Here is a 27,225-nt window from a genome sequence, read left to right on the forward strand (position 1 = left end):
AGAAAGAAAGAAAGAAAGAAAGAAAGAAAGAAAGAAAGAAAGAAAGAAAGAAAGAAAGAAAGAAAGAAAGAAAGAAAGAAAGAAAGAAAGAATTCCCCTGACTAGTCTAGCCCCCACCTGGCACTATACAGTTATTACCATATTACTGACTATATTCCCTATGCTATACTTTACATCCCCATGACTAATTTGTAACTACCAATTTGTACTTCTGAATCCCTTCATTTTTTCCACCCTGTTCCCCAACCACCTCCCATTTGTCATTCCGATAAATCCAGTACTCATCTGACACTGTATATAGTTATTACAATATTATTGACTATATTCCTTAGCTATACTCTGCATACCCATGACTACTGTGTAACAACCAATTTGTACTTCTTAATCTCTTCACCCTTTCACGCAGCACTCCAATCCTGCTGCCAGCTGACAACCACCATAATGCTCTCTGTATCTATGTGTTTGTTTCTCTTTCATTGTTAGTTTATTTGTTCTTTAGGTTCCACATATAAGTGAAATCACATGGCATTTGTCTTTCTCTGTCTGACTTACTCCACCCAGCACAATACCCTCTAAGTCCATCCATGGTGTTGTAGATGGCAAGATTTCATTCTTTTTTTTTTTCTTTTTTTTTGTGAAAAAGGGTTTATTTACAAAGACAATGAATGAGCATAAAATATAACAGGAAAATTAGGGGAGAAAAAGCCTTAATATTTAAAAAATTGGTAAAGATTTCATTCTTGTTAATAGATGAGTAATATTTTATTGTATATATGTACCAATTCTTCTTTACCCATTTTTTCATTCAGGGACACCCATGTTACCTTCATATCTTGGCTAGTGTAAATAAAGCTACAATAAACATATGGATGCACGTGTCCTCTCAAAGCAGTGTTTTGTATTTCTTTGGATAAATACCCAGAAGTGGAATTCTTAGGCCCTTATTTGTCTCTTGTTATAGCCTTTGTTTTAAAGTCTATTTTCTCTAGAATAAGTATTGCTAACCAAGTTTTTTGTTTGTTTGTTTCCATTTTCATGAATATCTTTTTCCATTTCTTTACTTTCAGTCTGTGTGTGTCTTTCTATCTGAAGTGAGTCTCTTGTAGCCAGGATATGTAAGGGTTATATTTTTCTATCCATTCAGTCACCCTGTCTTTTGATTGGTATATTTGAACCATTTATATTTAAAGTAATTGTTGATAGATATGCATTTATTGCCATTTTATTATTCATATTTTTTAATTTGTTTGTCTTAAAGGAGTTCCTATAACATTCCTTATAATACTGGTTTGGTGGTGATGAAGTTTTTCTTGTCTGTGAAGCTCTGTATCTGTTTTTCTATTCTAAATGACAGCTTTCCTGGGTAGAGTAATCTTGGTTGTAGGTCTTTGTTTTTTATCACCTTCAATATTTTATTCTAATCACTTCTGGCCTGCAAAGTTTCCATCGAGAAATCATATGGCAATCTTATGGGATCTGACTTGTAGGTAACTAGTTACCTTTCTCTTCCTCCTTTTAGGATTCACTCTGTCTTTAACCTTTGCCATTTTAATTATAGCACGTCTTCATGTGGGCCTGTTTGGGTTCATTTTGGTTGGGACTCTCTCCACTTCCTGGGCTCGAATGTCTATTTCCTCAACCAGGAGAGGAAAGTTTTCAGTTATTTTCTCTTCAAATACGTTCTCAATCCCTTGCTTTCTCTCTTGTCCTTCTGGTAACCCAGTGATGTGAGTATTATTATGCTTGATGTTGTCCCAGAGGTCTCTAACATTATCCCCATTTCTTTTTCTTTTTTTTTCCTTTTTGCTGTTCCAATTGGGTGTGTGTTTCCTTTTATTTTATCTTCTAAATCAGATTCAATCCTCTGCTTCATCTAGGCTACTGGTGATTTTTTCTGCCCGTTTTACTTCTCCACTCCTCCTACCATTTTTGACATGGCTTCTTCTTTATATCATTAGTTATAAGAATTCTGTTCAGGTAGTATTTAGGTGGTTCTCAATGATGATTGTTCTGTAATTTATTTGTAATTGTGATGTGCATGGGGGGAGAAGCGAGCACAACATTCACATACTCCACCATCTTGAACAGAAGTCTGAGGAGCTCGTTTTTTACTAGGATATTGTGTCTCTCTATCAGTCCAGCTACTTGAATCTTGTAAGCTATTGTAGTTGGAAATTCCACATTCCATTTTCCAAACAACTTAGGAGGTAACATGTATACCTTGATCTGAATCTGATGTCTGGTGGGCCACAGGAGATGAACATTTACCTGCTTAAAAGGGGGATTTACATAATAAGAAGCAGTATTTCTGGAAGGAGAAGCCAGCAGGAGTCCAGTGAAGGTATTGATGGTGGTGGTCGCATGCCTACTAGCTCCTGCAGAAGGCAGCAGGTGACCAATAAAATCATTTTGTCATCCCTAGTAAGGTAAGCTGCCCCAGGGCACAAGTCTCCATCTGGGAGCCTTCCAGAGTTTTGTTTGGGAGTGAAAAGGGACAATTTTCTACCAGCACTTTGGCTAGAGCTGGGTGAGGGGGATGCCACAGCTATATGGATAAGTACTGCCATTCCTCTATTTCCTGATGTAATATGGGCTCACATAATGTAGGTATGGCATGTCTAGAGGATAGTTGTGTCTGGGGCTCTTGGGGTACTCTGGGAGTGGCTTGTTCAGGGCCTTGGAACAGACATGTAATTAGATAAGGAGTCTACAATGTTACTACAATGTGCTTCTTTTGGTGTGTGTATGCAGAGATGAGTGACCATAATTGGCACAAGTGAGTTGCCTATTTATTTCCAAATGGAGACACTCCAGATATGCTTTTACTCCATTATGAAATTATTCATTTGCCACTGTCTACACCAGACTGTAAGCTCTGTGAGTAAAATGTCAGATGTCAGTAAAAATGTGTGCCCACCCTTGAGAGTGTCATTTTTATGGCCTGTTAAAAAGCCAGCTGTACCACCACCAACTCTGCCAGTTGGGATGCGCCTGAAGAACCATCCAGGACTAAGGCTATGTCGCTACAGGATGATACGCTACAGCCTTCCTGTGGGCTACATTGTGTGCAGTGGTGGAAAGTACACACTCCCTTTCCATGTTACATGGTTGGTCCCTAGGTGCTCCCCAAACTGCTACAGAGGCCAGCAATGGAGGTACCACTAGTTGTACCTCAGTGTCAGTGGGCAAAGGGCTGAGCATGGGAGAAGCCTAATCCTCCTGTGATTCGCAAAGGCCTTTGACATCCGGTTTAGCCCTTGCTGAAGACACCATTTCCATTTTAACATTTTTCTGTTAACAATGAATTCTCAGTGTCTGTGCACAGCTCCTGCTGTGCCGAATCCCTGACTCAAGGCGCAATGGGGACTTGTGTGTGAAGCAGTACAGGCTGTGACTCTGTTAACGCCCCTGTCTGTGAAGGGGCCCAGTAGGTTGCCTAGATTTGGTGCTTGAGTGGCATGCACCAGCCTGATGTCTGGAGCAGACATTTGGTCCAGAACTCAGTGGCAGCCAGGTAGAGCTGTGCTTAGTCCAGAGGCCCTGTGAGTTATAATCAGACATCACCAGTGATTCAATTCAGAAGTCAGAGCCCAGAGGGACTAAGGGTAGAGGCTGTTGTATGGTTTCCTGGGCGAGGTGTAAGACAGCTTGCTGAGGTCCTTCCCACTGGAAAGGAGCTAGTGTGCATGTAACAGGGGAAATAGGCCTAAGTAAAATGGATAAGTGTTGCATATGTTGCCTCCAAAGGTAAAGAGACCTAAAACGTATGTAGTGTGCCTGCCATAGTGTAGTGGGAGCTCGATTGTCAGAAGCTGATGTTTTATAGTGAGAGGACTTTCTTGGCTCTCAGCTGACCACACTATACAAAGAAAGTTGACAAAAGTGGCCAGTCCTTGGATCTTTAATGGGGAAAGGGCCCATCTTCTTTGCTGTAAATGTGTTACAGGTGCACATCTTCCCAGGTGTGATACTCAGAGGGCCCTGTATTCAATGTCATTTATATAATGCCAAAAGTGGGGGTAGGTTAGTGTAAGTGAATTTAGGTGTTGCCTGCATAGATTATGTGCAATGGCGGGGCTATTGATTTATTTTAAAATATTTTTAATTAGTTTCAAGTGTAAAAAGCAATGTAATTACTAGACATTTAAACCCCTCATAAAGTGATAATCCACCCCCAAGCTACTACCCTTTTGACAACTTATATAGCTGTTACAATACCATTGACTATTTTCTCTATGTTGTCCTCCACATCCCGTGACTATATATACCTATATATTTAGTTATAGTTGACATTAAACATTATTATACTTCAGCTTCTGGTGCATAGCACATTGGATGCAGTCTATGAAGTGATCCCCCTGTTAAATCCAGTGCCCATCTGGCACCTTACATAATCTTTACAACATTGCTGATTTATTACCCATGCTGTGTTAATTACCAATTTGTATTTCTTAATACCTTCACCTTTTCACCCTGCCCCCAGCCCCATCCCCATCTATCACCCTGATAGATCGAGTACCTATCTGACACCATACCTAGCTATTACAATATTATTGACTATATTCCCTATGCTATACCCTACATCCGTGATTACTGTGTAACAGCCAATTTGTACTTCTTAATCCCTGCCCCTTTCACCCTTCCTTAACTCCCTTCTCATCTTAAATAAGCCCCTGTAAGATTCCTTGTAACACTGGTTGGTGGTGATGAACTCCTTCAGCTTTTTATTGTCTGGGAAGCTCCTTATGTGCCCTTCAATTCTAAATTATAGCTTTGCTGAGTAGCATAATCTTGGTTGCATGTTGTTGCTTTTAATCACTTGGAATATTGGCTGCCAATCCCTTCTCGCCTGCAAAGTTTTTGTTGAGAAATCAGCTGTCATTCTTATGGGGCTCCCTTGTAGGTAACTAACTGCTTTTCTCTTGCTGCTTTTAAGACTGTCTCTTTGTCTTTAACCTTTGGCATTTTAATTACTATGTGTCTTGGTGTTGGCCTCTTTGGGTTTATCTTGTTTGGGACTCTGTGCTCCCTGTATGTCTCTTTCCTTCACCAGTTTAGGGAAGTTTCCTGTCATTATTTCTTCAAATAGGTTTTCAATTCCTTGCTCTCTCTCTGTCTTTCTGCTACCCCTATAATGTGAATGTTGGTAAGCTTGAAATTGTCCCAGAGACCCCTTAAACTCACCTCAATTTTTTGGATTCTTTGTTCTTTTTGCTGTTCCAGTTGGGTGTTTTCTGCTACCTTATCTCCTACATCGCTGGTTGGATTCTCTGCTTCATCTAATCTACTGTTGATTCCCTATAATATAGTCTTCATTTCCATTATTGTATCCTTTATTTCTGACTTGCTCTTTTTCATGGTTTACATCTCCATTTTTATGCTTCCTATCTCTCTGTTGAAGTTCTCCCTGAGATCACTGAGCATTCTTATAACCAGTGTTTGGAACTCTGCATCTGGTAGATTGCTTATCTCCATTTCACTTAGTTCTTTCTCTGGAGCTTTGTTCTGTTCTTTTATTTGGGACATGTTTCTTTGTCTCCCCATTTTGGCTGTCCTCCTTTGTTTGTTTCTATGTATTAAGTAGGGCTGCTATGTCTTCTGGTCTTAGTAGAGAGGCCTTATGTAGTAGGTGTGCTGTGGGGTTCAGTGGTGCAGTCTTTCTGGTCACTTGAGCCACACATCCCAGGTGTGCCTCTTTTGTGGTTTGCATGTGCCCTCCTTGTTGGGAGCTGGCTGGGATCAGCCAGGGACACTGAGGCTTTAGGTTGGCAACCTTGGGTCTCCAGGTAGATGCAGGCCTGGGGTAAGCAGCCTTGGAGTGGTTTGGTGGGGACCTTTGGGACAGTGCTTCTGCCTTGAACTGCTTCTAGACAATGCAAGTGCGAATAGTAAAGACCCCGGCTTGCTGACAAGAAAAGCTTATGGACTAAGGGACTCAGTTGCTCATGGACTATGGACTTGCAGTTTCAACATACATCACCACTCTGGAACTTTCCACCATGAACCTGCTTCACATGCTTGGGACTTTCTACTGTGGACTTGTAGGCAGTTTCTATTTGCCTCAGTTTAAACTTGCCTAGCTATATCATTGCTTTATATTGTGTATAACATAGCTTGTTGCTGAGGAGAAATTGTGTCTCCTTAGCCCATGAATTTTAGCTTTAGGGAATTGCTCCCTAGAATGAGGGAATCACTTCCCCTTAAGAATCTTGTATGCCCAATAAACGAGGCCTCAGTTTAGCCACCAGCAGACTGAGTCTCTCCTGTCCCTGCACTTTGTCTCTCTTTTCTTTTATTTCTCGTCTTCCACCCAATCCTCTCAGGGACCCATTTGGTGAGCTCCTGGCTGATGAGCCAGGGGCGTTCGGTTGAGCGAGCTGGTCTCGTTCACCTCCTCTTGTAGTTGAATTTTGTTGATAACTGCACCTCAATGAGAGGGACTGACCCTTGGGCTCACTGGTTGTGAGGACTGGCCTTGACTGCAGTGGAAGAGTTGTCATGCTGAGACTGATCCTACAGAGCAGGATCTGCCTCAGTAGGACTCCGGTGCCTGCCTAATCTGCCCCTTGGGTGTGTCATACTTAGGGGTGGTTGGGTAATGCTCCGGCTCATGGTAAAGTGGACCAATGGGGGCACCAGCCCCAGGAACACCTTGGAGGGGATCCACTGTAGGTCAAGTTCAGCCTCAGCCCGTGCCCCACCCAGGGCCACCTAGCAGGAGCCACAAAAAAATCTGCAGATGACTGTCGTCCATGCTGTGCTTGGAAGCACCTTGAGAGGCCAAGCTGGGAACCAAGGCTAGTTGCTGCTAGTGCTGAACTTAGGGCTGCTCAGCCAGAGGTACAGGACACGCTGAAGCCAGGTGCTGTTTGTCTGGGTTCCGTGAAACTTTGAGAAATCCTAGAAAATTCTACAGCTTCAGCCAAGGCAGGCTGTCTGCATGAAAAAGCCACTGGAAGTGGCCTGGGTTTGCCTGAATTTGTACAGGGCAGGGTTTCGAATTGCCAGAGCATGACAAATGAAGGGCAAAGACTCAGATATGATGGCCGCCTGTGTTCACATGCGGGGAAGGGGGGAGGGCTCAGCAAAGAAACAATGGCCTCCACCAGCTCCCCCGTCCAGGTGAAGGCCACCTCTCCAGTCCCAGTCCCAAGCCAGACAACTCAGTTCCACACCATATGTCCCTGCTCACTCTCCAGCCACTGCCCCAACATGAGTGATTCCGTTGGTGGGTCAGTCTGCATGGTCCCTTTAAGAAGCACACCTAGAAGTGCAGCCACCTTCAGTCTCACTCAGTCACTATCTCCATTGGTTTTCACAACCAGAAATTATGGGGACTTTTCTCCCCGACACTGGAACTCTAGGCTGGGGGTGGGGGGGTCTGGAACCTCTCACTCCTCAGGGGGATGAGGCAACCCCCACAGATGAAATATCTCTCCCAATCTTTAATGGTCACACGTGGGTGTGGGACCAGCCTGTTCCGTGTCTCTGACCTTCCTACCAGCCTGGAGGTGGCTTCTTCTGCACGTCCTTAGTTGAAAGGCTTCAGTTCAACTTGATTTTAGGTGATTCTCAATAATGGTTGTTTTATAGATTAGTTGTAATTTTGATGTGGTCATGAGAGAAAGTAAGCACAGCATTTACCTACTGTGCCATCTTGGTTTTCTCTGGCAGGGCTATTTGGGTTAACCATGGACAGCTGAGTAAAGTTATACTGGGTGCCCTCCACAGTGTAAACAAATTGAGGTTGTGAGTCTTCAGTTATTGGGACCAAGGGAAACATGTAACTTAAATCTAGGATATCAAAGTTTAGGCCCTAGTCTTTCTGGATACATATCATCTTAATAATATTGGGAATGAGAGCCTTAATAGTGGAAATCTGTGCATTTAAGTTTTGATAGTCAATTGTTAATATTTATTCATTGGTGTCTGGCTTTATTAAAGGGTAAGATGGGAAACCTAATAACCCTAGCGCCAAGCATATCTTTAAGGACGTGCTCTCTGTACCTTGCTTCACCTAATATTCCCAGGGAAATGCTCTGGAGGGCTACCGAGTCTACCGGTTAGAGAAGTAGGAGCCTCAGGACTATCTGAATTCCTCTGGGCCATTGAGATTGGACTCTGCAAAAGGCAATCACTTGTTTTAAAGGGAGGAGTTTATGTCAGGGCTGTCCAGATATTATTGGGTCATCGGAAAAGTCATGATGCATTTTTGCAACGAAAAACATAGAAAAATACGTCATGACTTTTCCGACGAGCCAGTAGATCAGTCAGGACCCCCAATTAGCGGAACTGCGAGTAGAAGGCCCTCTGCTGATTATAATTGTTCCACGCACTGCTTCCCAATAGGGTTAGCATGGGGGTTCTGGGACCAGGTTGTGGGAAGAGTGGTCTACAAAGTGGGTTGCAGGGTCTGACACCCCAGGGCTTCCCTTTGGGTTGTGGGCTGCCTTGGTGCTGTAAAACCTGGGAATGGGTGAGCATTACTTGCTAGCAGGCCTTCTCAATAGTATGAGAGGTCTTCACAAAGTGGAAGAAGGGGGCGTCCCTGTAAAAAAATTAGTTTGATTTGGTGTTGACTGGGGCTTGTTCAGGATTGGAGATGAAATCCAAGTCATCCAATGACAGACCCATTGGACTACACCAACATTATGGAGAAGGAGTTGGGCTTCCTTGCAGAACATTTGGTCCTGTCCAAAACATCCACTGAGACTTTTGGTCAGAGAGTCCTTAATATTTGCTTGTATTTCATTCTAAAGGTTATTATTGGCAATACAGCCACAAGGCACTTATTGAACCAATAAAGCATGATAGTATTTTTAATGTATATTTTAAACCAAAAGTATAAATAAACATTATGGTATCTTTCAACCCAGGGACTTTTGCAAGTGTAGATATTGTTTTGGACAGAACCAAATATTAATGACCATTTGAAATCTGAATCTACATTGGCCTGGTGAAATCTACTTGCTCCACCATGGTAACTCCCTGGAACCCAGCCCCACCCAACTCCCTCAATGCCAGAGGCACTTTCTCAGCAAAGAGACAGTCCCACCCACATTGCACTATTTCTTAGAAAACTATGGGAGTCCACAGGCCTCAGGGAGATGGCGACTACCCTTGGTATGCTTTGAGACTTTGCTGAGTGGCTTCAGGCTCAGCACTGGCACCAAACCAGGATCTACGTTAACCTAGTGACCACAACTCTTCGCACTCTAGTGACTCCCTGAGACCCTGCCTCACCCAAATTGCATACCACACAGCTTTATCAGTGGCTGAACCTTAAGGAAGCCAGCAGTCGGCAGCAGGCCTTGGGTGTTCTGCTTTTTGTGGAGCTACTCCAGACCTGGTACAGGTGGCACACATCTTCTGTTCACAGCGTGGCCTCTGCCACATGCCTCCAACTTTAGCACAAGCAGTGAACAACCACGATGGCTTTATAGCTCTTACAAGATAGTCCCCAGGCAGTCAGAGGCAAGGGTTGACCTGGGCCTGTACCAGAGCCCCTCCCAATATGCCCCAGAATCAACATATTTGGAGGTTTGCTTCAGACCACAACAGAGCACTGCCCAATTAGCCGCACAAGAAGCACACACAAAAGGCAGTCTCAACAGGCACAAGATTCCACTGAGGTGAATCCCACTTGTAGGGCAAGCCCCCTGAAAAGCAACCCATAGGCTGTGAATGATGCCAAGCATCAGAGCCAATCAGCCTGAGGGTAAATCACACTCATTGACGTGGCAATAACAATCAAGACTAAACTATAACAGAAGGGCACATACAACCCACATAAAGGACACTCCTGGAACACCTGAGCAGGTGGCCAAGGAGACTGTACCAGGGTCCCACAGGGCACCTACTACCTAAGGCCACCTGGCCAAGACTGGGAAACGTAGCAGATCTACCAATACATAGAAGCAAACAGAGGGGCAGCCAAAATGGAGAAACAAAGAAATATATCTCAAGTGAAAAATACAGAAGAAAACTCCAGAAAAAGAACAAAATTAAGTGAAGGCAAGCAACCTACCAGATACAGAGTTCAAAACACTGCTTATAAGGATGCTCAAGGAACTTAGTGAGAACTTTAACTAAGACACAGCAAGCATAAAAAAGGACAGAGGAATCATAAAAAAGAACCAATCAGAAGTGAAGACTACAATAACTGAAATGAAGAATGCAGAAGAAGGAATAACCAGCAGACTATATGAAACAGAGGATCGAATCTGAGTTAGAAGACAAGATAGCAGAAAACACCCAATTGGAACAGCAAAAATAAAAAAGAATTTTTAAAAATGAGGAAAGTATAAAAGACCTCTGGTCCAACATCAAGCATACCAACATTTGCATATTCACCTGTTTTAGCCGAGTGGCTTGTTTGTTAATTTCTTGTATTTGAGTTTCTACAACACCAGAGGTGTTAATCCAGGTAACACAGGAGGTATTTACTATGGCACAGACACAGCCTTGTTCAGCAAACAAGTAATATAAAGCAATACTATAATCTAAAACCACATAATCAGCCTAAAGTAATCCTTATGCTAGAAGCATACTTTAGGGTGGCATAGTCTGCTACCTTTCAAGTCATCCTTCTTGGGTTTGTGCTTGTTTTGTTTTGCTTCTCTTAAATTTTTATCACAGGCTGCAGAAGTTTTTAGGAAAAATGATTAAAGTTGTAATTTTGCAACATTATTACCAATAAGCATGGTACCTAATTACTTTTCTTGCATTTTCCCTTCACTTCTTATAATAACACAATGTGGTAAAAATTAGCATCAATATTTTCATGAAAAAAATCAGGCTAAATAAAGTTAAGTAAGATACCAGTGAATACATAAATAGTAAATGATGGAGCCAAGGTAAAGCCAGAGTCCACTTCACTTCAAAAGAACTTATATGCCAGTCTACCAAACTGTCATGGATAATTAGCCTTTATAGTGTGGGGTAGGTTATGGTAATAATTTTAGAAATAAATATCAAGTCATAACTTCACAGATACGTAAGAAAGAATTCACTTTCAGTCTTTCCTCCTATTCTGATGCCATATTCTCCCCCTCCTCCCTTTACTCAGTTTTTCCACTCAGGAACACATCCCCAAATGCAAGGTCATTCCAAGAATAAGTCAGACTATTGTCCTAGTAATGAAACAGGCATCCAAGTCTGTTGATAAAATGGGTAATGCCAATACTCAGTGTCTAATCTCATTCCTCATTAAGTCTGGAATGGGTGACAATTGATTTGTAAATGAGTAATATACATAGATCCTCTTCTATTCTGCTCCCCACTCCCCTCCATCTTCTCCACACCACTTGTCTCACCTATTACCAGAGGCAACTCTCGGCTTTGAGAGTCATTCTACAGAAGATTCAGATATCTCATGGACTTGAATGTTCAAGAACCAAAACCAGATTCTGAGCCTGTTGCTCAGCAGAGATCTTCCAACAAACCTCACTCTAGAGTTTTCCAGATGAGGACTGGACCACAGCAACTGGGCTGCTGTAAATCTTCTGAACAAGATCAAGCCCTAATGAGTCAGGATATTTTTTTATTAATTACAGAGTTATAAGATATATTAAACATTAAGACATTTTAGGATGAAAAGATTGCATATATTCCCCAATTCCTGTGAAGGACTGGCTCAGATAACAAAAACTCCACCTAATACTGATCCAATAGTTTATTGTATTCAGAAAAATTACAATCACAGTTTGAAGAAGCCCCAAGCAATAAGTATATAGGAGATGCCTCCATGAAATGTTCTAAAGGTTTCATAGCAAAAAAAGATCTTATGGGATCTATTTCAGGGTCATTACATGCTAATAGTAAAAAGATAATGGGGAATGGACAAGATACAGGAAGGGGCAATAGGTAGGGAAGCCCAACTAGCTGTTAGAGCATGGAGAGACGGAGATGCGTCACCGCTCTTAGAGTGACTACAGGGCTGGGAAGTGCTGGAGAGTGGCAGTCTTCACAGAAGTGAACATTGGAGAATTGCCAGGTTTTTGAAGATACTAAAGCAGAAATCTCTTCATTGATCTTCTCTATAAGATAGTCCATTACCTGTAGTAGGACACACATAGTTACTAAAGAGTTTAAAATGAATATTTTGAGCATTTACTTTCAGATTCCTTCTCTTTTCCCTTAACCCTTTGACTTTGGGAAAGTCTCTTCACATTCATCTGACCTCTAGTAATCTTACCAGCATGAACCATATACCCTACTCTCCAAGTGAGCATGAATGAGCGTCAGGCTTTACCTTCTCTTAGAGCTTCTGAAACCACTTTTCAGATTGGAGGAGCAAACACAGACACTGACTTCCAAGAAATTGCTAGTTCATACAATGAATCTACACTAACCCCAGAAAATCCAAGCTCTGGAAGTACTTTTGACCTGATGGCCTGCCCAAAAAATATAAGCCAGGAAGTGCTCAAATTTCGAAGCTAACTTTCCTAGATCACTGGACCCCATATTCTAATGTGAAATGATGGTCTTAGGTACTGCAGAGAATTTCCAAGACTGAGGAGGGAGGCGCACATGTATGGAAAGGGATGAGGGACCCTGTAGCTTTGAGACACCAGACAATGCCAATGTCTGATTCTGTCCTGGCAAAGGTAAGTCAAGAGCCATGTCTTTTCTTATCTTTGTCCCTTAGGGCATCACATGTCCTTTCCCCTCTGTTTCCTTCCCTTGCTAACTCATATCTGTCTTTTCCTGACCATCAAACCCACCTGAAGTCCCTCACAGAGGCCCTCTGTGTTCAGCAGCACTGCCTCTGCGCACCCCCTTGATGACGAAGATGGTCCCAACAATGATGCCCACCAGACCCACAATCAGGCCCAGGGCACACACCACATTCTCTGTTGTCTCTGGGAGGGGGGTCCGTGCTTCAAACTCTGGAGGGAAATACAACAGTACAGAAGTAATCAATGTGGTATGAAGTAGTACTTAAGATCAAAGGTAGGAGTAAAAGAAAAGTTATTAATAAAGAAGAGAATTACAAGTTAGAAAGTGGGGAAAGCTGGATAATGGTAGAAGACAAGGAATAACAATTGTAGCAGTGGTTATGAAACAGTTAGGGGACTCTGGGCCCCAAAGGACCAGCCACACGCATCACTGGGAGAAACCACAAAATAAAAGAGAGTGAAGGCTGCTCCGTACCCCAGTGCTTGAGGAGCGGCTCATCCAAACCCCAGTGATCCACCTGGCAGTCGTAGACGTCCTCGGTAGAGGGCAGGAAGGGGAGATAGTGGAACTTGCGGAAAAGGTGGTCTTCCCTGGGCAGGAAGACTGTCTCTGACACTCCTGTGGTGACAGGTTTTCCATTTCGCAGCCATGTGACATTGATCGCTGGTGGGGAGAACTTGTCAATGAAACAGATGAGGATGTTGGGCTCTCCCAGCTCCACAGGCTTGTTCGGGAGCACAGTCACCTCTGGAGGTACTGGGGAGACATGACAGAAATGAGCCTTTTATGCTTACACACACACACACACACACACACACACACACACACACTAAAGCTGAAAAAGCAGTTGAGATTGCACCCTGAGAATTTATGCCGCAGTCTCCGATACCTATCTCTGATTCCCTCACCATAAACTGGAACCAGTATTGAAGTATAAGATATCCAAGGACCTTGTTCCTGCCTCCCCCAGCATAGATTCAGGGTAATACCTTTGTGAATGACTGTGAATGGCAGAGACAAGATGCAAGAACATCAAGAAGTGAAAAACCCATGAAGTTCTTGGGCCTGGAGCATGAGAATTTGGGGCTTGCTTATGGCAAAGCTAAGCCCTGGAAGGGAAAGTCAGCCATGATAATTTAATACAAATAGCTAAAGAATCAATTTTAAAGCTGTTATTCCCACATCTAGGAGTGCCGCAGAGAGAGGTACCATTTGTGTTTGGGGTGTTGTTGGTAAGCTTCATCATGGTGTCCAGGTTGGCCTTGTCCACAGCTATGTTAGCCAATGCACCCTGAGCCTCAAAGCCGGCAAAATGTCCAAATTCTTCAAGCCGCCAGACCGTCTGCTTTTTTTCCAGATCCACGTGGAAAATCTCATCACCATCAAAGTCAAACATAAACTCGCCAGATGAATCAGGGGTCATATAGAACTCAGCTTGGATGATCACATGATCCTCTGAAAAGGCAGAAAATGAAGTTAGGGTGGGAACTAAGAGAGAGATGAAGGATCCTGGATGTGAGACACATATTGTAGGCAGAGTGTGGTAGAAAGGGATAGGGCCACTGGAATGGAGGAGTGATGGAGAGTTGACATGACTGGGAAGATAAGGCCTAGGTGAAGGGTGTTCATGTTGAACAGAGATTGAGGGGAGAAATTAAAGGGTAGCGTTAAGGAGGGTGGATTGAAAGAAATGGGGGCTGAAAACCCAGGACCTTATGAAGCTGTGGTTTATCTCCACATTACTAGCTGAGAAATGGTTCCTGCTTTAGAAATCTGACACCAGCTCCTAAAAGGTTGGGTTCTGAATTCTGAAATCAAATTGAATTTTGAATTCTAATTCAGTTACTTACATACCTGGTGATCGTGAGTAGGTTATTTTACCTACTTACATGTAGTTTACCTATTGTTTTCTTCTGTGGTTTTGCTTCTACCATGGGTTTGTTTTAGGATTAAATCACACAAGGTAAGTAATTTCTTAGTATATCACCAGGCCTATAACAAGCACTTTAGAAGCTGCTTTGTATTTAAGGACAAGACCCATGGAAAATATAACTGGGGTCTGAAGTACCCAGGAAATTAAGATTGAGACCTTGTAGTGTTGTAGAGCATCCACTTTCTTGGATTACACCTGCATTGTGGATATCTCTGAGGGAAGAATTATATTTGTACTGACCTCGACAACATACCCTTGTATCTTAAAGCTCGTTAAATAGAGACGGTCGTTATGAAACCTATTCTATTATGGTTGATACTGAGAATAATCTATAGCAAGGAATACTCAACTTGAAATAAGAAGCTACAATTGTAGAGTGTACAACCCATGTTGTGTATACAGAGGAGAGGGAAATTTTAAAGTCTGACTGTACATTGAATTTATTTAGCATTTTTTGCTATGTGTGTGTGTGTGTGTGTGTGTGTGTGTGTGCGCGCGCGCGCGCGCGCGCGCGCACACACACACACACATATTCTAATTGCCCCTTTCCAACCTGAGGGAAATGCATACAACCTGTCTTTCCATTGTATGCATCCCCATGTATGGCTTTTCAGTCTATCTGCCACCCTCTGTGGGAGCCACCTGGGTGAAGAACATTTTTTCACAGCGGGGCAATGTTTGGTCAGGAGATGGCAGAGAACATCAGAATCTTTACTTCATTACTCATTTTTCTACTCTCTTGGGAAAATCATTAAGTAACAGTGACCAAAGATAATTGTAAGATCCACTGTAGAGAGGCTATCACTGTCCCAAGAGGCAGTAAATTAAATGCAATTCATATCAGCATACCTGCCCTTCCCGCTCCCTTGGGTAGATGGTTATTTTTTGGTGACTTTCCTTTCTAGGAATCTTTCATTTCAGTGCTCAAAATATGCTGACAGGATCCACATGCCAAAAAATAACTACCCTGTATCCAGCTAAGAACTTCTCATATTTTCTCACTAAATCCTCACCAAAAAAATTGTTTAAGATTTTTAATTTTAATAATTTTTTAGATAGATAAATTAAAGCCCAGAAAAACAGCCTGTCAGAAAATATTTCCCCCTCAGTTTTGGCTTACCTCAAAGTCAATGGTATTGATCAATATGTAACTCAGTTTTGCTCCTCTAAATTAAATTTAACTTACTTCAGATTGTGGAGAGAAGAGAGCTCTTCCATCTACAATTTATTATACTTTGAGATTTAGAGCCACATAACACCTATCACACTTTTCTTTCATATCAAAGATAGTCTTGCAAATGTCCACAGTTCATTTCTCTCAGAGCTGATTGTCCCCAGTTTTGATTCTCTCAGCACTTACCTTTGATAGCCCATGATTCCTGAAGGCTAGTCAGTAGAACTATGATGAAAAATCCCAATATTGGGACTCCAATTATGGCCATTTTCTTCTTGGATGCTTTGATGGGGATCAGTAAAGCTTAAGAGTGAGGCAGAACGGAGAAAAATAAAAGAAAGAGAATGTAGGGTGCCACGGTATCTGACTGATTAAAATTCAAATCAGTTGAGCTGCAGCCAATCAGAAAAGTATTTTGAGATGACACGTCTGTTGCTAAGGAAAGGAATCTTGTAAAGGGTCTAGAAAAGACACTTGATTAAATGAATACACAAAGTTCTCAATCAATCAAAGAAATAGAAAACAAACAAAAAATCAAGTTTTTGAGAATGGTAGGTTATTACTCACCCTTTTACATCTCAATCCAAGTTCCGAGTTCCATGTTCCAGAAAGGGTTGTACCTGAAGTGTATATAATCAATGGAAACAACCTCAAGTTGAGAGTTAATGATAGATCACATCTGTGCTGTGACAGCTGAGTAGTTTATTTTAAGTGACAACAAATCATCTGAAAAGAAGGTAAATTGTCAGGCTATGGAGAATAACTGAATCTTGGTAGTATTGGGTGACAGAGCTTCACTTAATAAGCTTCTGTTGCTTCAGGCTTCTCCTCCAGTGTCCTAGACTCCAAGATGGCCAATTTGGCCCAAAAGCTCAGGATCCCTGGTACTTTGCGATATTTAGGGGACATTGAAGGAGAAATTCTGAGTTTCAACGTTCCCCAAAATGAAGACGGATGGAAAGCTACCCCTTGGAAATGGGTAGTGGTTTCTAAAAACAGTGAATGGAAATACCTTTTACTAATCCCTACCACCTTAAATATGACCAGAAATCAGAGTGGACTGTTGGGGACATACTTCATCTGAGGACTCAGGTGGATGAATAGGATGGAGTAAATAAGGCAGAGCTTATTTTACTGGGAATGCTGGACATGTCCTGCAGGAGGGCTTTACCGTTACTTCCTCGTGTCATATGGTTATGAAAGTTCTCCTCATGTCATAAGATTATTGAAGTCCTGATCCAAAGAATTAATTTTGATGTTTATTATCGAGAATACTAAAAGTTAAGACACTCTGACCCTCATGTTTTGAAAATATAGTGCAATAGAAAGGAAAATTGAACCACACATAGCAAGGGCTGGGACCCAAATATTTCTAGTGAAGAGAGACCTGTCAGTGAGGCAGCCAATCAGATGGTGAGTTCACTGTTTAATATCAGTCATGGTACATATATTCAGGGTGCATTTTCCACACTCTTGTGCTGCGGTCTTATCCTGCCCTGCAGCTGCCCTCACAAATCATGAGGTCAGACACCCTGTACATCACTGATTATCTGATCACATCTAAGGCTTTAAACATTCTCTGACACTGACTTCTAGGTCACTTGGAGGAGACCCACGGCACACCTCTGCCTTTCAATTGTTAAGGAATACATTTGCTGGAGACAGGGGAATGGGCCAGATGAGAGTTCTACAGTATCAGTCTCTGCTGAGAGTCTGATCCTATGGTTTAGGCTTGTGAGCTCCTCTTTCAGAGAGAAAACCAAGTATAACTTTTCCATGCTTGGCCTTTGCTGTCATAATGCTTCATTCTTACAAGAAGTTCAATAAGTATATAATAAACTCAGAGACATTTTACAGAAAAAAAACATTTTACATCTTGTAACAGCACCTTCAACCCAAGGTGTTGCTCAGCAACTTATGATATTGTTTAGTTCTAAAACACTGATTGGTTCTCCTCATGAGATTACTAAATTTGGAGACTTTGGAAGAGACTTTCAGTTCCCTTTCTATGTAATAGGAGAGAAGTTCCTCTCTGGACACCACTCATGGTTCCCTGTTTTCTCCTGAACTATAACTTCTTGTGTGTTTGAGGAAATTTTTGAGGGCACCTGATTGAGGTCTTCTTGGTGGCATAAAATGGTGATGAGTCATTGTGCTAGTCAGAGTCAGTCGGGAAATAGAAATCTCTGTAGACGCTGTCACAGGGTTGTTTATTACAATCTTCCTATTACAGGAAATTATACCTTAACACACTTAGGAAGTCTGGAAAAGCCCAAGTCAGCACAGACCCCTAACTATAGGAGGTCAGAGACCTGTAGGAAGCCACTGTTGACGTCATAGCTCCTCTAGAGCCCCAAGGGAAGGAATGTCCCCAGAACACCAAGATTTTGTGAAGACTCCTGTCTGTGAAACCCTGGTGTCCACTGCACGAGATGCCTTCAGCCTATCTGCCACCACCCAAATCTCATAATACTCTTTGGCTGGCAGAATGTCGGCCACATTTAGAAACCTGGGGCAAGGAGAGCCTGAGAAATGTAATATTCTTTTATTTCCTACAACACAGACAAAACCATAGAAGTGAATGAAAATTTTTTTAAATGAATGCTTCACACACACAAAAATGACTAAATGTAAATGGTTCTCCCATATTACCAAACCTAGAACCAGAGAAAGTATTATTTGGATTAAAGCTTAGGGCTTGGAAATGAGCTCTTTCACATCGAACCCAGGTCAAGTCTGGGGCCTCCTTGTTTCATATTTGTGTAATTTGACTTCTGAGAACCTCCAGCCCTCCCTCTCTACCACTGAGTCTTACAAGTTATTTCTCCTACTGAGGACACCCTGTCAGAGGAGCTAAGAGGGTTTTGATCTGGGCATTTCCTGCCCAAATCTCTATGGAGGAAACTTTTTGTTCTGTATCATGTCTCCTTCCCATCCTGAGAGGGGCCAGAACCTAGTCTACTGAAATAAATCTCTATCAGAGTAAAAACTGCCAACTGTTGATATCAATAAATGTGCTAGGGTGGCGAGTTAATGTGCTTTCCTAACATGTCCTGTGTGAATAAAGAGCTCTATGGTGTTTGGGCTTATCTCCAACCCGGGAGGATGATAGTTTAATTCATCCTCTCTTCACCTCCTCCCGAAACTTGATACTTCAAAGGCCTGAGTTCCTTTTGCACAGGCCCCAAGGGCTAAGATCACCCTTCGTTGCTTGGGTAGCTTTTGCAAACACACACACACACACACACACACACACACACACACACACACAGGCACACACAAGGTCTGACAATTAAGTTCATGAACTTGTTGCAATGATGTTGATAACCTTTTTTTTGGTATCAGATGGATTATTCATTATGAATTTGTATCAACTGGACAAACAGTTAACCAAGTTTACTATTTGAAAATGCTGAGAAGGTTGCATGAAAAAGTTAGACGACCTGAAACTTTCGCCAACAATTCATGGCTCTTGAATCACAACCATGTACCAGCTCACATGGCACTGTCTGTGAGGGAGTTTTTAGCCAGTAAACAAATAACTGTATTGGAACACCCTCCCTACTCACCTGATCTGGCCACCTGTGACTTCTTTCTTTACCCAAAGATAGAGAAAATATTAGTGTGGGGAGTGGAGTCAATGGAATTGTAATAGATATATATGATGTCGAGGGAGGGAGGGGGGAAGTGGGGTGGTGGGTTGGGGGAGGGGATTTGTCACTTTGTAAGGGGTAAAACATATAACTATTGCACTGTTTTGTACACCTGAAACTAATTTAAAAAATGAAGACGAAAAATAAAATATTGAAAGGAAGACATTTTGATGACATTCAGGACATCAAGGGTAATACAAGAACAGCTCTGATGGCCATTCCAGAAAGAGTTCCAGAATTGCTTTGAAGGGTGGACTAGGCGCTGGCATTGGTGCATAGCTTCCCAAGGGGAGTACTTCGAAAGTAACCATATTGATATTCAGCAATGAGGCATACACCACTTTTTCTAGGATGAGTTCGCAAACTTAATTGTCAGACCTCGTGTGTGTGTGTGTGTGTGTGTGTGTGTGTGTGTGTGTGTGTGTAACACAAATACAAACAACACTCTTATGTTTTTGTGTGCATGTGTGTGCACACAAGGGTTTGGAAACTTTGAAATTACATCTCAGAATATGTCCCTACCAGCCATCCACAGGTTCCATTGCTACAACATGGGCATCTATAATCTGGTTGTCTTATAATTTCCAATTTCCTTCTCTGTTCTAAAAGGCACAAGCTGAACTTGATAATTGAGAGACTATGAAGAAAAAGATTAGTTTGAAAAAAATCACCCAGGAAGACTAAGTGGTTGCCTTCGAGAGCCACCCCCATAAGGGGAATTTAACAGTTGGATTCATTCACTCGGCCCCTCCTGTTCTTTAGACATTCTGGCAACTTCAGAGCTACTTTTGACCACATTTATCATCTTTGCCACGCCAAAGCCAGCACAAATCCTAGGGAGACAGGGCATTCCCATACACAATTGTTTTCATCTTCTGAAAATGTGCCTCTCTTCACCTATAATCCTCCTGTCAGCTATTCTCCCAAGATTTGGGAATGAATTTAGTCAACCATCTATGGAAGACACAGTCCAGGGACTGCATGCTTAAATATGATGCTCTATTGCGTGAGTCTAAACTGTGGGATCTCACCTAAGCCTGAGTGATTTTATAAAATACAGATGTACTTGCATACATACCCCTATTTGTGTATGTATGTTAGTTGCAGGAGAGCTGGAAAAGCCTATTTCCAGTCAAACAAATTATATAATTTTTTGTTTATTCACTAATTCATTAATTAAATGCTATTTGAAGTATTGTTTTTGTGTTTTAAAACTATACAAATGTAACTACTAGGTTGAATAAGCACTTGATGAAATTTTTGTTTGAGCTGAAATTCATGTTTCTGCTATTGCCCCTTTACAAGTTCCCAATGGAGAAGCTATTCTCCTGTCACTGTATAGAAATTGCAGCATACCATCTAAATCATTTGCTCAATTTTAATTAACAGACCATTCTATAATGTCTTTAATTTGCACAAACATATCTTACTTCAGTAATTAGATTGTTTACTACTATGTGATAGTCGAAAGTCCCAGTTTGACTTCAGATAAATACTTTTCTACCCTATGCTGGAGATTTTTGCAGGCAGGAATGAATGAGTTTGGCTCTCCTTTCTCCTCACATTTTAGCTGGAGTGGGATCAGAGAGAGGGAGGAAGAGGAAAAGGCAGGGAATATCAGGGGAAACAAAATATTAGTGCTCTCTGGGCCTTCAAAGCAGAGCTTTCCTCCTGTGATTTTCTAGGCCCCTAGATTCCCCCATGGCCTATGCTTTGTGTGTTCTGAAACATTCTTTGTACCCAGAAACTCTAGGTGTATAAACTATTCTCAAAATAGTCACTCTTTCCAGGATCTGCCATCAATTAGTCCATCTACTCTGCTCATTAGTTTTCTTAATTGGGGTCAGGAAGAAATTCCATTGTTCTTAACCACCCAACTTTATGGCAGCTAAAGCAAACTCTTGGGCCCCCTAGAAAATAGTTTCACTAAGTTTCAGGCAAGTAAGTTAGTCCCTTTCCCACATGCTTTGGGAGTAGAGGATAGAACTGATATTAAAAAGCAGATCTATCCAAAGATATCACAAACCTTTCACTCCTATACTCTCTGAACACCGTATGGTCAGTATAGAGAGAATAATAAACATGTTTTCCCCACTTGTAAATTCTACGAAAGAGTTAGCAGATACCTTACAAGTCCATAGATTTATCTGTGTTAATGGCCTCTTAGGTGAAACTGAAGACAGAAGATACACATTAAACAAACATTATATATTAAGAAGCATAAATCACAGTCATTGTCTGCCACTAGTCACAGAGACATAATTGTGTTGCAGTGAAAGAAATGAATATAGAACTAACAATGTAAGCTGTTTCTTAGTCCAGTTTTCTTCTAGGGTAATAGAGAAAAGTAAGCACATAACTTAGCTTTTCTTAGATTAAGCATTACAAAGGGGTCTCGCTGTTAAGGAATAAATCTGAGTTACTTTCAACCATTTTTAAGTGTCCTGTTCTTTGTTCCAAGAGTAAAATTGGTATTTGAGGCATCAGTACATTCTGTGTTCTGTCAAATTATCCATCATTACAGGGTTAGGGTACTTCTAAGGTGCTAAAAGACATCTCTCTTTTGGGATAGATATCACATAAAACTGCTTATTATTCAAGATTATGGTTGTCTTACAAGAAAATCTTTACAGACAAACTTTTAGGATTAATAAGCCAATTTAGCAAGTTTACCAACCAAGTTCAATATAGACAACTGCCTTGTTTCAATGATCTATTGCTATGTAACAAACCACCCCAAAGTGAGTGTCTTAAACCAGCCATTTTGTTCATGGATCTGAATTTAGGCAGGGTTGCATGTGGAGAGAGCTTGTCTGCCCCGTGCAGCATCTGCTGAGGAGGTTCAGAGGCTTGTGGTGACTCCCCCAGCTGGTGGTTGGAATCAGCTGAGAGCTCACTCACTCACTCACTCACATCTTGTGGTTGACGCTGGTTACTGACCAGGACCTTTGCTGGGGGTTTGGCTATAAACATGGTGGCCCCTCTATGCCACTGCTTCACTTCCTCACAGTATGGTGACTGTTTCCAAGCATGAACGTGCAAGGAAAGCTTCATTTAATTAGGGCAAGCTCTCAGAAACTAGCACAGCATCACTTGCACTATTTTTTTATTGGTCATAAAGTCCCAAATTTAAGGGAAATGGACATAGATACCACCTCTGGAAAAATAGGGGGAAAATATTCTAAAATTGCCACATCATGAGTGCTCAGTCTTCTTACCTGACAGAAAATTTAGAGCATCAGTGACACTGGGGAGGGCCGTGCTAACTTCTCAGTGAAGCTCCTCCAGCCTGAAATGAGCAGCCTGACAACAAGATCTCAATGAGTACCCAACTTTGTGGATACCACAGGTGGAGGCGTGAAGTCTTTAACATTATTAGATCTTGCCACCATCACCGTAGAGGAGAAGGTAAGAGAAGTGTGGCAAAGCTCAGGAAGAATAATTGAGACCTACTCATCATGAAGCCCTACATCAGAGAGAGAGAGAGAGAGAGAGAGAGAGAGAGAGAGAGAGAGAGAGAGAGTCCCCAATGGTATTGATCACTTACATAACATTAATCTGATAGAACTCTGAGCTGTGACATGAGAAAAACTGTGAGCAGTAGCACTGAAGACAGAAAGGAGGTTAGCACAGCTACCCAAGGGTTATCTGATAAATACCATGTAACCTACAGTGTAAACCAACCTGAGCTGATTAGGGGGTGATCAAGAGACACCTTTCCTGGTTGCTCTGCTGTCATAAGACCACAGGAGGCATACAACTGCAGGTGAGACCCTGAGACACTCAGGGAAATCAATGTCCATCATCAGATGAGTGGATAAAAAATGTGATGTAGATATACAATGGAATATTATTAGGCATTAAAAAAGAAGGAAATCCTGTCATATGTGACAACATGGGTGAATCTGCAGGACATGCCAAGTGAAATAAATCAGTCAAATATTGCATGATTCCACCTGTATGAAGAATCTGAAGTAGTCAAACTAATAGAAACAGAGAGTAAGATGGTGGTTGCCAGGGGCTGGGGGTGGGCAGAATAGGGAGTTGCTGTTCAATGGATATAAAGTTTCAGTTACGCAAGATAAAAAGTTCTAGAGGCCTGCTGTACCACATCATGCCTGTAGTGAGCAATGCTGTATTGTACACATAAAAATTGGTTAAGAGGGTAGAGGTACATCTCATGTAGGTGTTCTTAAAAAAATAAAATTAACTCAAAAGAAAAGGTTGTCCATAAGAAATATTTGTTACCAGTCAGAGGCTATTTCGTTTTTTCTTTTTTTTTTTAAATTGGGGAATTGGGGGGGGGAGGGAAACAGTCTTTGGGAATAGGGGAGAGGGACCAGCCAAGTTGTTGCTCTTCAACCTTAGTTGTGGAGGGCACCAGTCGCCACCTGGCTTCCCATCAGCAGCTTGTGGCCTCTAAGCTCAAGGTGCTATGTTACAATCTTAGTTGCAGGTGGGTATAGCCTCCACCCCATGTGGGAGTCGAACCAGCAGCTTTGTTGTTAAGAGCACACACTTTATCCACTGAGCCATCTGGGCGGCAGCTCAGCTGAAGGTGCCAAGTTCAGTCTTAGTTACGGGCGGGCGTAGCCCACTATCAAAAAGGCAGCCTTGTTGTTAGGAGCATGTGCTGTCACCAGCTGAGCCATCCTGCCACCTGTTGGCAGGTCAGTGGCAGCTCAGCTCAGGCACAGCCTCACTGGCCCATGTGGGAATTGAACCGGCAGCCCTGTTGCTCAGAGCTCGTGCTCTTAAGCTAACTCTTAACCAACTGATCCACTCGATTGGCCCAAGAGGCTATTTCAATACAAGTTACTCCAACAATACTGGAGGCCAGAGCTCTCCTTCCAGAGCTTTGAATTAAGGCCTGGGTCCATCTCTGCCCCTGCAAATGGCAGTGAGAGATTCAGCTCTGAACTTCAGTGTTTGCTGGCTGTCATCTCCCACCTCCTTCCCAGGTAGCTTCAAGATCTGGGTATGTGAAAAGGGAAAGCCCCACTGCGAGCCTGAGCTGGCCCGGGCCTCACGCCCTTCCCTGCTTCCTAAGTCCAGACACCACAGCAGACACTCGCTCCGCCCTTGCAGCTCTGGGCCCGGGTCACAGTCCTGTGACGCAACAGAGCCCAGGAACATGATGTAGGAGAAGCCAGCCATGAGTGTGAGCCGCCTAAAATGTCTGCATTCTCACTCAATCCCTGTGTCCTGCCAAAACCCTACTCAGTTTCCCTTTCTCTAACAGACACCCTACATTGGGTCTAAGACGCCTCCGTAGCCTGAATGATGAATTGGCAAACACCCATGGATGATGTGAATGGCTGAGGAGGCCGTCAGCTCACCCTGAAGGAATTACCCCTTCTCTGGAATTTTATTACATCTGGTCCATGGTGCTTCCACAGCTCTCCCTTCCCTTCAAAGTATGAATGGTGTAGGCCTTTTGTTTATTTGTTTGTTTGATGGTTTTCTCTGGCTGTTGTACTGGGATAACTAATCTACATGGAAGTCCGAGTCCTGTTAGCCTACTCTTATTTCTGTTATTTTTTCTTGTTGTTCATTTTTTGGGGTTTTTTTGCCTATTTATATGCCTTTTTATTGAAGGCATTGTAAAAGGACAATATGAGAGAGAATTTGAGACTCCAGACCATATCATATTTCTCTAAAGTTTCTTTAGTTCTGCTTGTGTCAGGCAGGAAGACCAGGCACTGGCAGCCTCAGGTCATCTGAACCCAGTCGAGACGGAGTTGATTGGAACTTTGGCTTCCGTCCCTCTGAGGGATTGCCTACTTCTAGTTCATCTTCACTCTTCATATTAGACTTTCAGGGTTCTTACTGAAAATTTACTTTTATCTTAAGGGGCCTATCCTTTTTTTGTGAGCCATAAATTCAATTTTTGTACCTCCAGCCCCTTGGACATAAAAATGTACAAATGATGCATTGTGTGAGTGTTTTTATATAATGGGAATTGAAAGAAATATTAACACATGGAGGCTGACACAGTTAATATTGGACTTACCCTTGAAGGTGTGTTTCCTCCTCATGTAACAAACAACACTATACTGTTCTCATAGGAGCTGGAATTCCTGGAAGTGCCCTGTCTTAGTCTCTACATTTTCTGGTCTTCTGCTGTTTATGAAGTCGTTTATCCCGATAGTGATCACTTGGGGCTAGATACTTTCCTGGACGACTGTGAACATAAGTGTATTTGGCCTCCACATGGTTAGCTGGAGACTCTCCCTCCCCACCACCCGCCTATGTGGTGTCCAGGCCGCCTGCATCAGACCCACCAGCTCTAGGTGAGCAGATAAAAAAATCAGAGCCTCCGCACGCCCCTGCCTGTTCAGTCTTGTACGCCTCGGCATGTATCAAGGTTTCTACTTACATGACCAGCCCAAAGAAGAGAAAAAAATATCAAGGAAGTACAAACTTGAGGCTATGTATTTGCTTTCTTTGCTTCTAAAAATGGAATAATTGGGTGCTTCCCTTATGACGCTATATTTCTGGCTCCTGTGGCACCGCCTGTAGCTACATGATGTTTGTGTTACAAAGTATCGTCAGGAAGGTAAACACACCCAGATTCTTAGCCTTTGCTGTAGATTCTCAACTTGGAACAGAGCTACAAAAATGCTTTTATGCTACTGGCCTCTTTTTTTCCTGTCTTTATTCACTTGATTCCTTGTTTATCCTTTCTTTATAAGAGTAATTATTTTTACAGCAATCTTAGTGAAGAGCATATACCTCTGCTTCTCTGTGTGACTATCTCCCATTTCTCAGATCTTTTATGCTGATCAGCAGTGACACTCACCTGCATCAGTTCTCTTTACAAAATATGAGGAGAAAAATAGTAGCTACAATCTAGAGGAATTTCGGGTGTCATTCCACAGGTTTCTTCCCTTGTAGACATGCTCTGTGACAGATCCCTCATTAAAAATTATTCCTGAAGACATTTCAAACTGACAATGTTAGCCAATACTTTTGTTTGCAAATGACAGTAAATAAAGAAGTTTGGGGGGAAATGATCTGAATTTCAGTCTAAATTTCAAAAAGACTGAAAACCCATGCTTAGGTGTGGTAGGTACAACCTGTGTGCCTCCTTCCTCCATAAAGAGCTGAAATTTGTCATGTTGGGGAAAATGATAAGAGTATCCTGTCACTCCCTCCCTCCTGCCCTCCCTTTTCCTCTTCTTTCTTTCATTCTATACATCCTTTTCTCTCCCTGCTTCATTTCTGTTTTCATTAAAGGTCTTGTCCAGGTGAACATTTTGGAAGGCAGGGGCACGCAGGTGATGGGTAGAAACTGGTCAGGGAACACAGTGCTGAGAGAGCTGACATCAAGCATCGATTCCGTGTAAGAGGGAAAAGGGGAGCAGCCAGCTTAACGCAGGAGGAACCTGCTGTAAAGGGTCAACATTTCCCTCAAAAGATCAGCGACCTCTAGAACAAAAGAGCAGAGGGCCTGTTCTTCCAAAAACCTCCATCTCTCCCATTCGTTACCTGTGGATAAATGTCAGATGGGAAATATTGTGGAAGACATTACAGGGTAAGTTTGTAAAACCTGTAATTAGAACTGAACCTTATAAATTACTTGCCATCACGGAATGGACACTTTGCTTTTTCTTCAGAGAAGAAGAGTTACAGCTCCCCGCCCAGCAGGATGCAGATCAAGCCGTGGTGACTCTCCTCATGATTCCTGTGCAGCAGCCTGGGGTGGCGGCAGCTGTGAGCACAGGCCACGGCCCGCACAGCTGTGGGGACCGAGTCAGGTCACACTGGGGGCCCCCACAGGC

General features: G+C 42.4%; 1 protein-coding gene across 1 annotated transcript; it reads right to left on the minus strand.

Moving 5' to 3' along the window:
• Nucleotides 1-11,659: 11,659 nt before the first annotated feature.
• On the minus strand, nucleotides 11,660-16,165 carry LOC109373047 (HLA class II histocompatibility antigen, DR alpha chain). Its single transcript, XM_019626619.1, has 5 exons — nucleotides 15,975-16,165; nucleotides 13,891-14,136; nucleotides 13,156-13,437; nucleotides 12,726-12,890; nucleotides 11,660-12,057 (listed from the first exon to the last, which is right to left on the minus strand). The coding sequence occupies exons 1-4, from the start codon at nucleotides 16,054-16,056 to the stop codon at nucleotides 12,736-12,738; spliced, it is 765 nt and encodes a 254-aa protein (XP_019482164.1). The 5' UTR covers nucleotides 16,057-16,165; the 3' UTR covers nucleotides 11,660-12,057; nucleotides 12,726-12,735.
• Between the last annotated feature and the right edge of the window lie 11,060 nt (nucleotides 16,166-27,225).

The sequence above is a fragment of the Hipposideros armiger genome, unplaced genomic scaffold (assembly GCF_001890085.2).
Source record: "Hipposideros armiger isolate ML-2016 unplaced genomic scaffold, ASM189008v1 scaffold_687, whole genome shotgun sequence".
NCBI classification, from domain to species: Eukaryota; Metazoa; Chordata; class Mammalia; order Chiroptera; family Hipposideridae; genus Hipposideros; species Hipposideros armiger.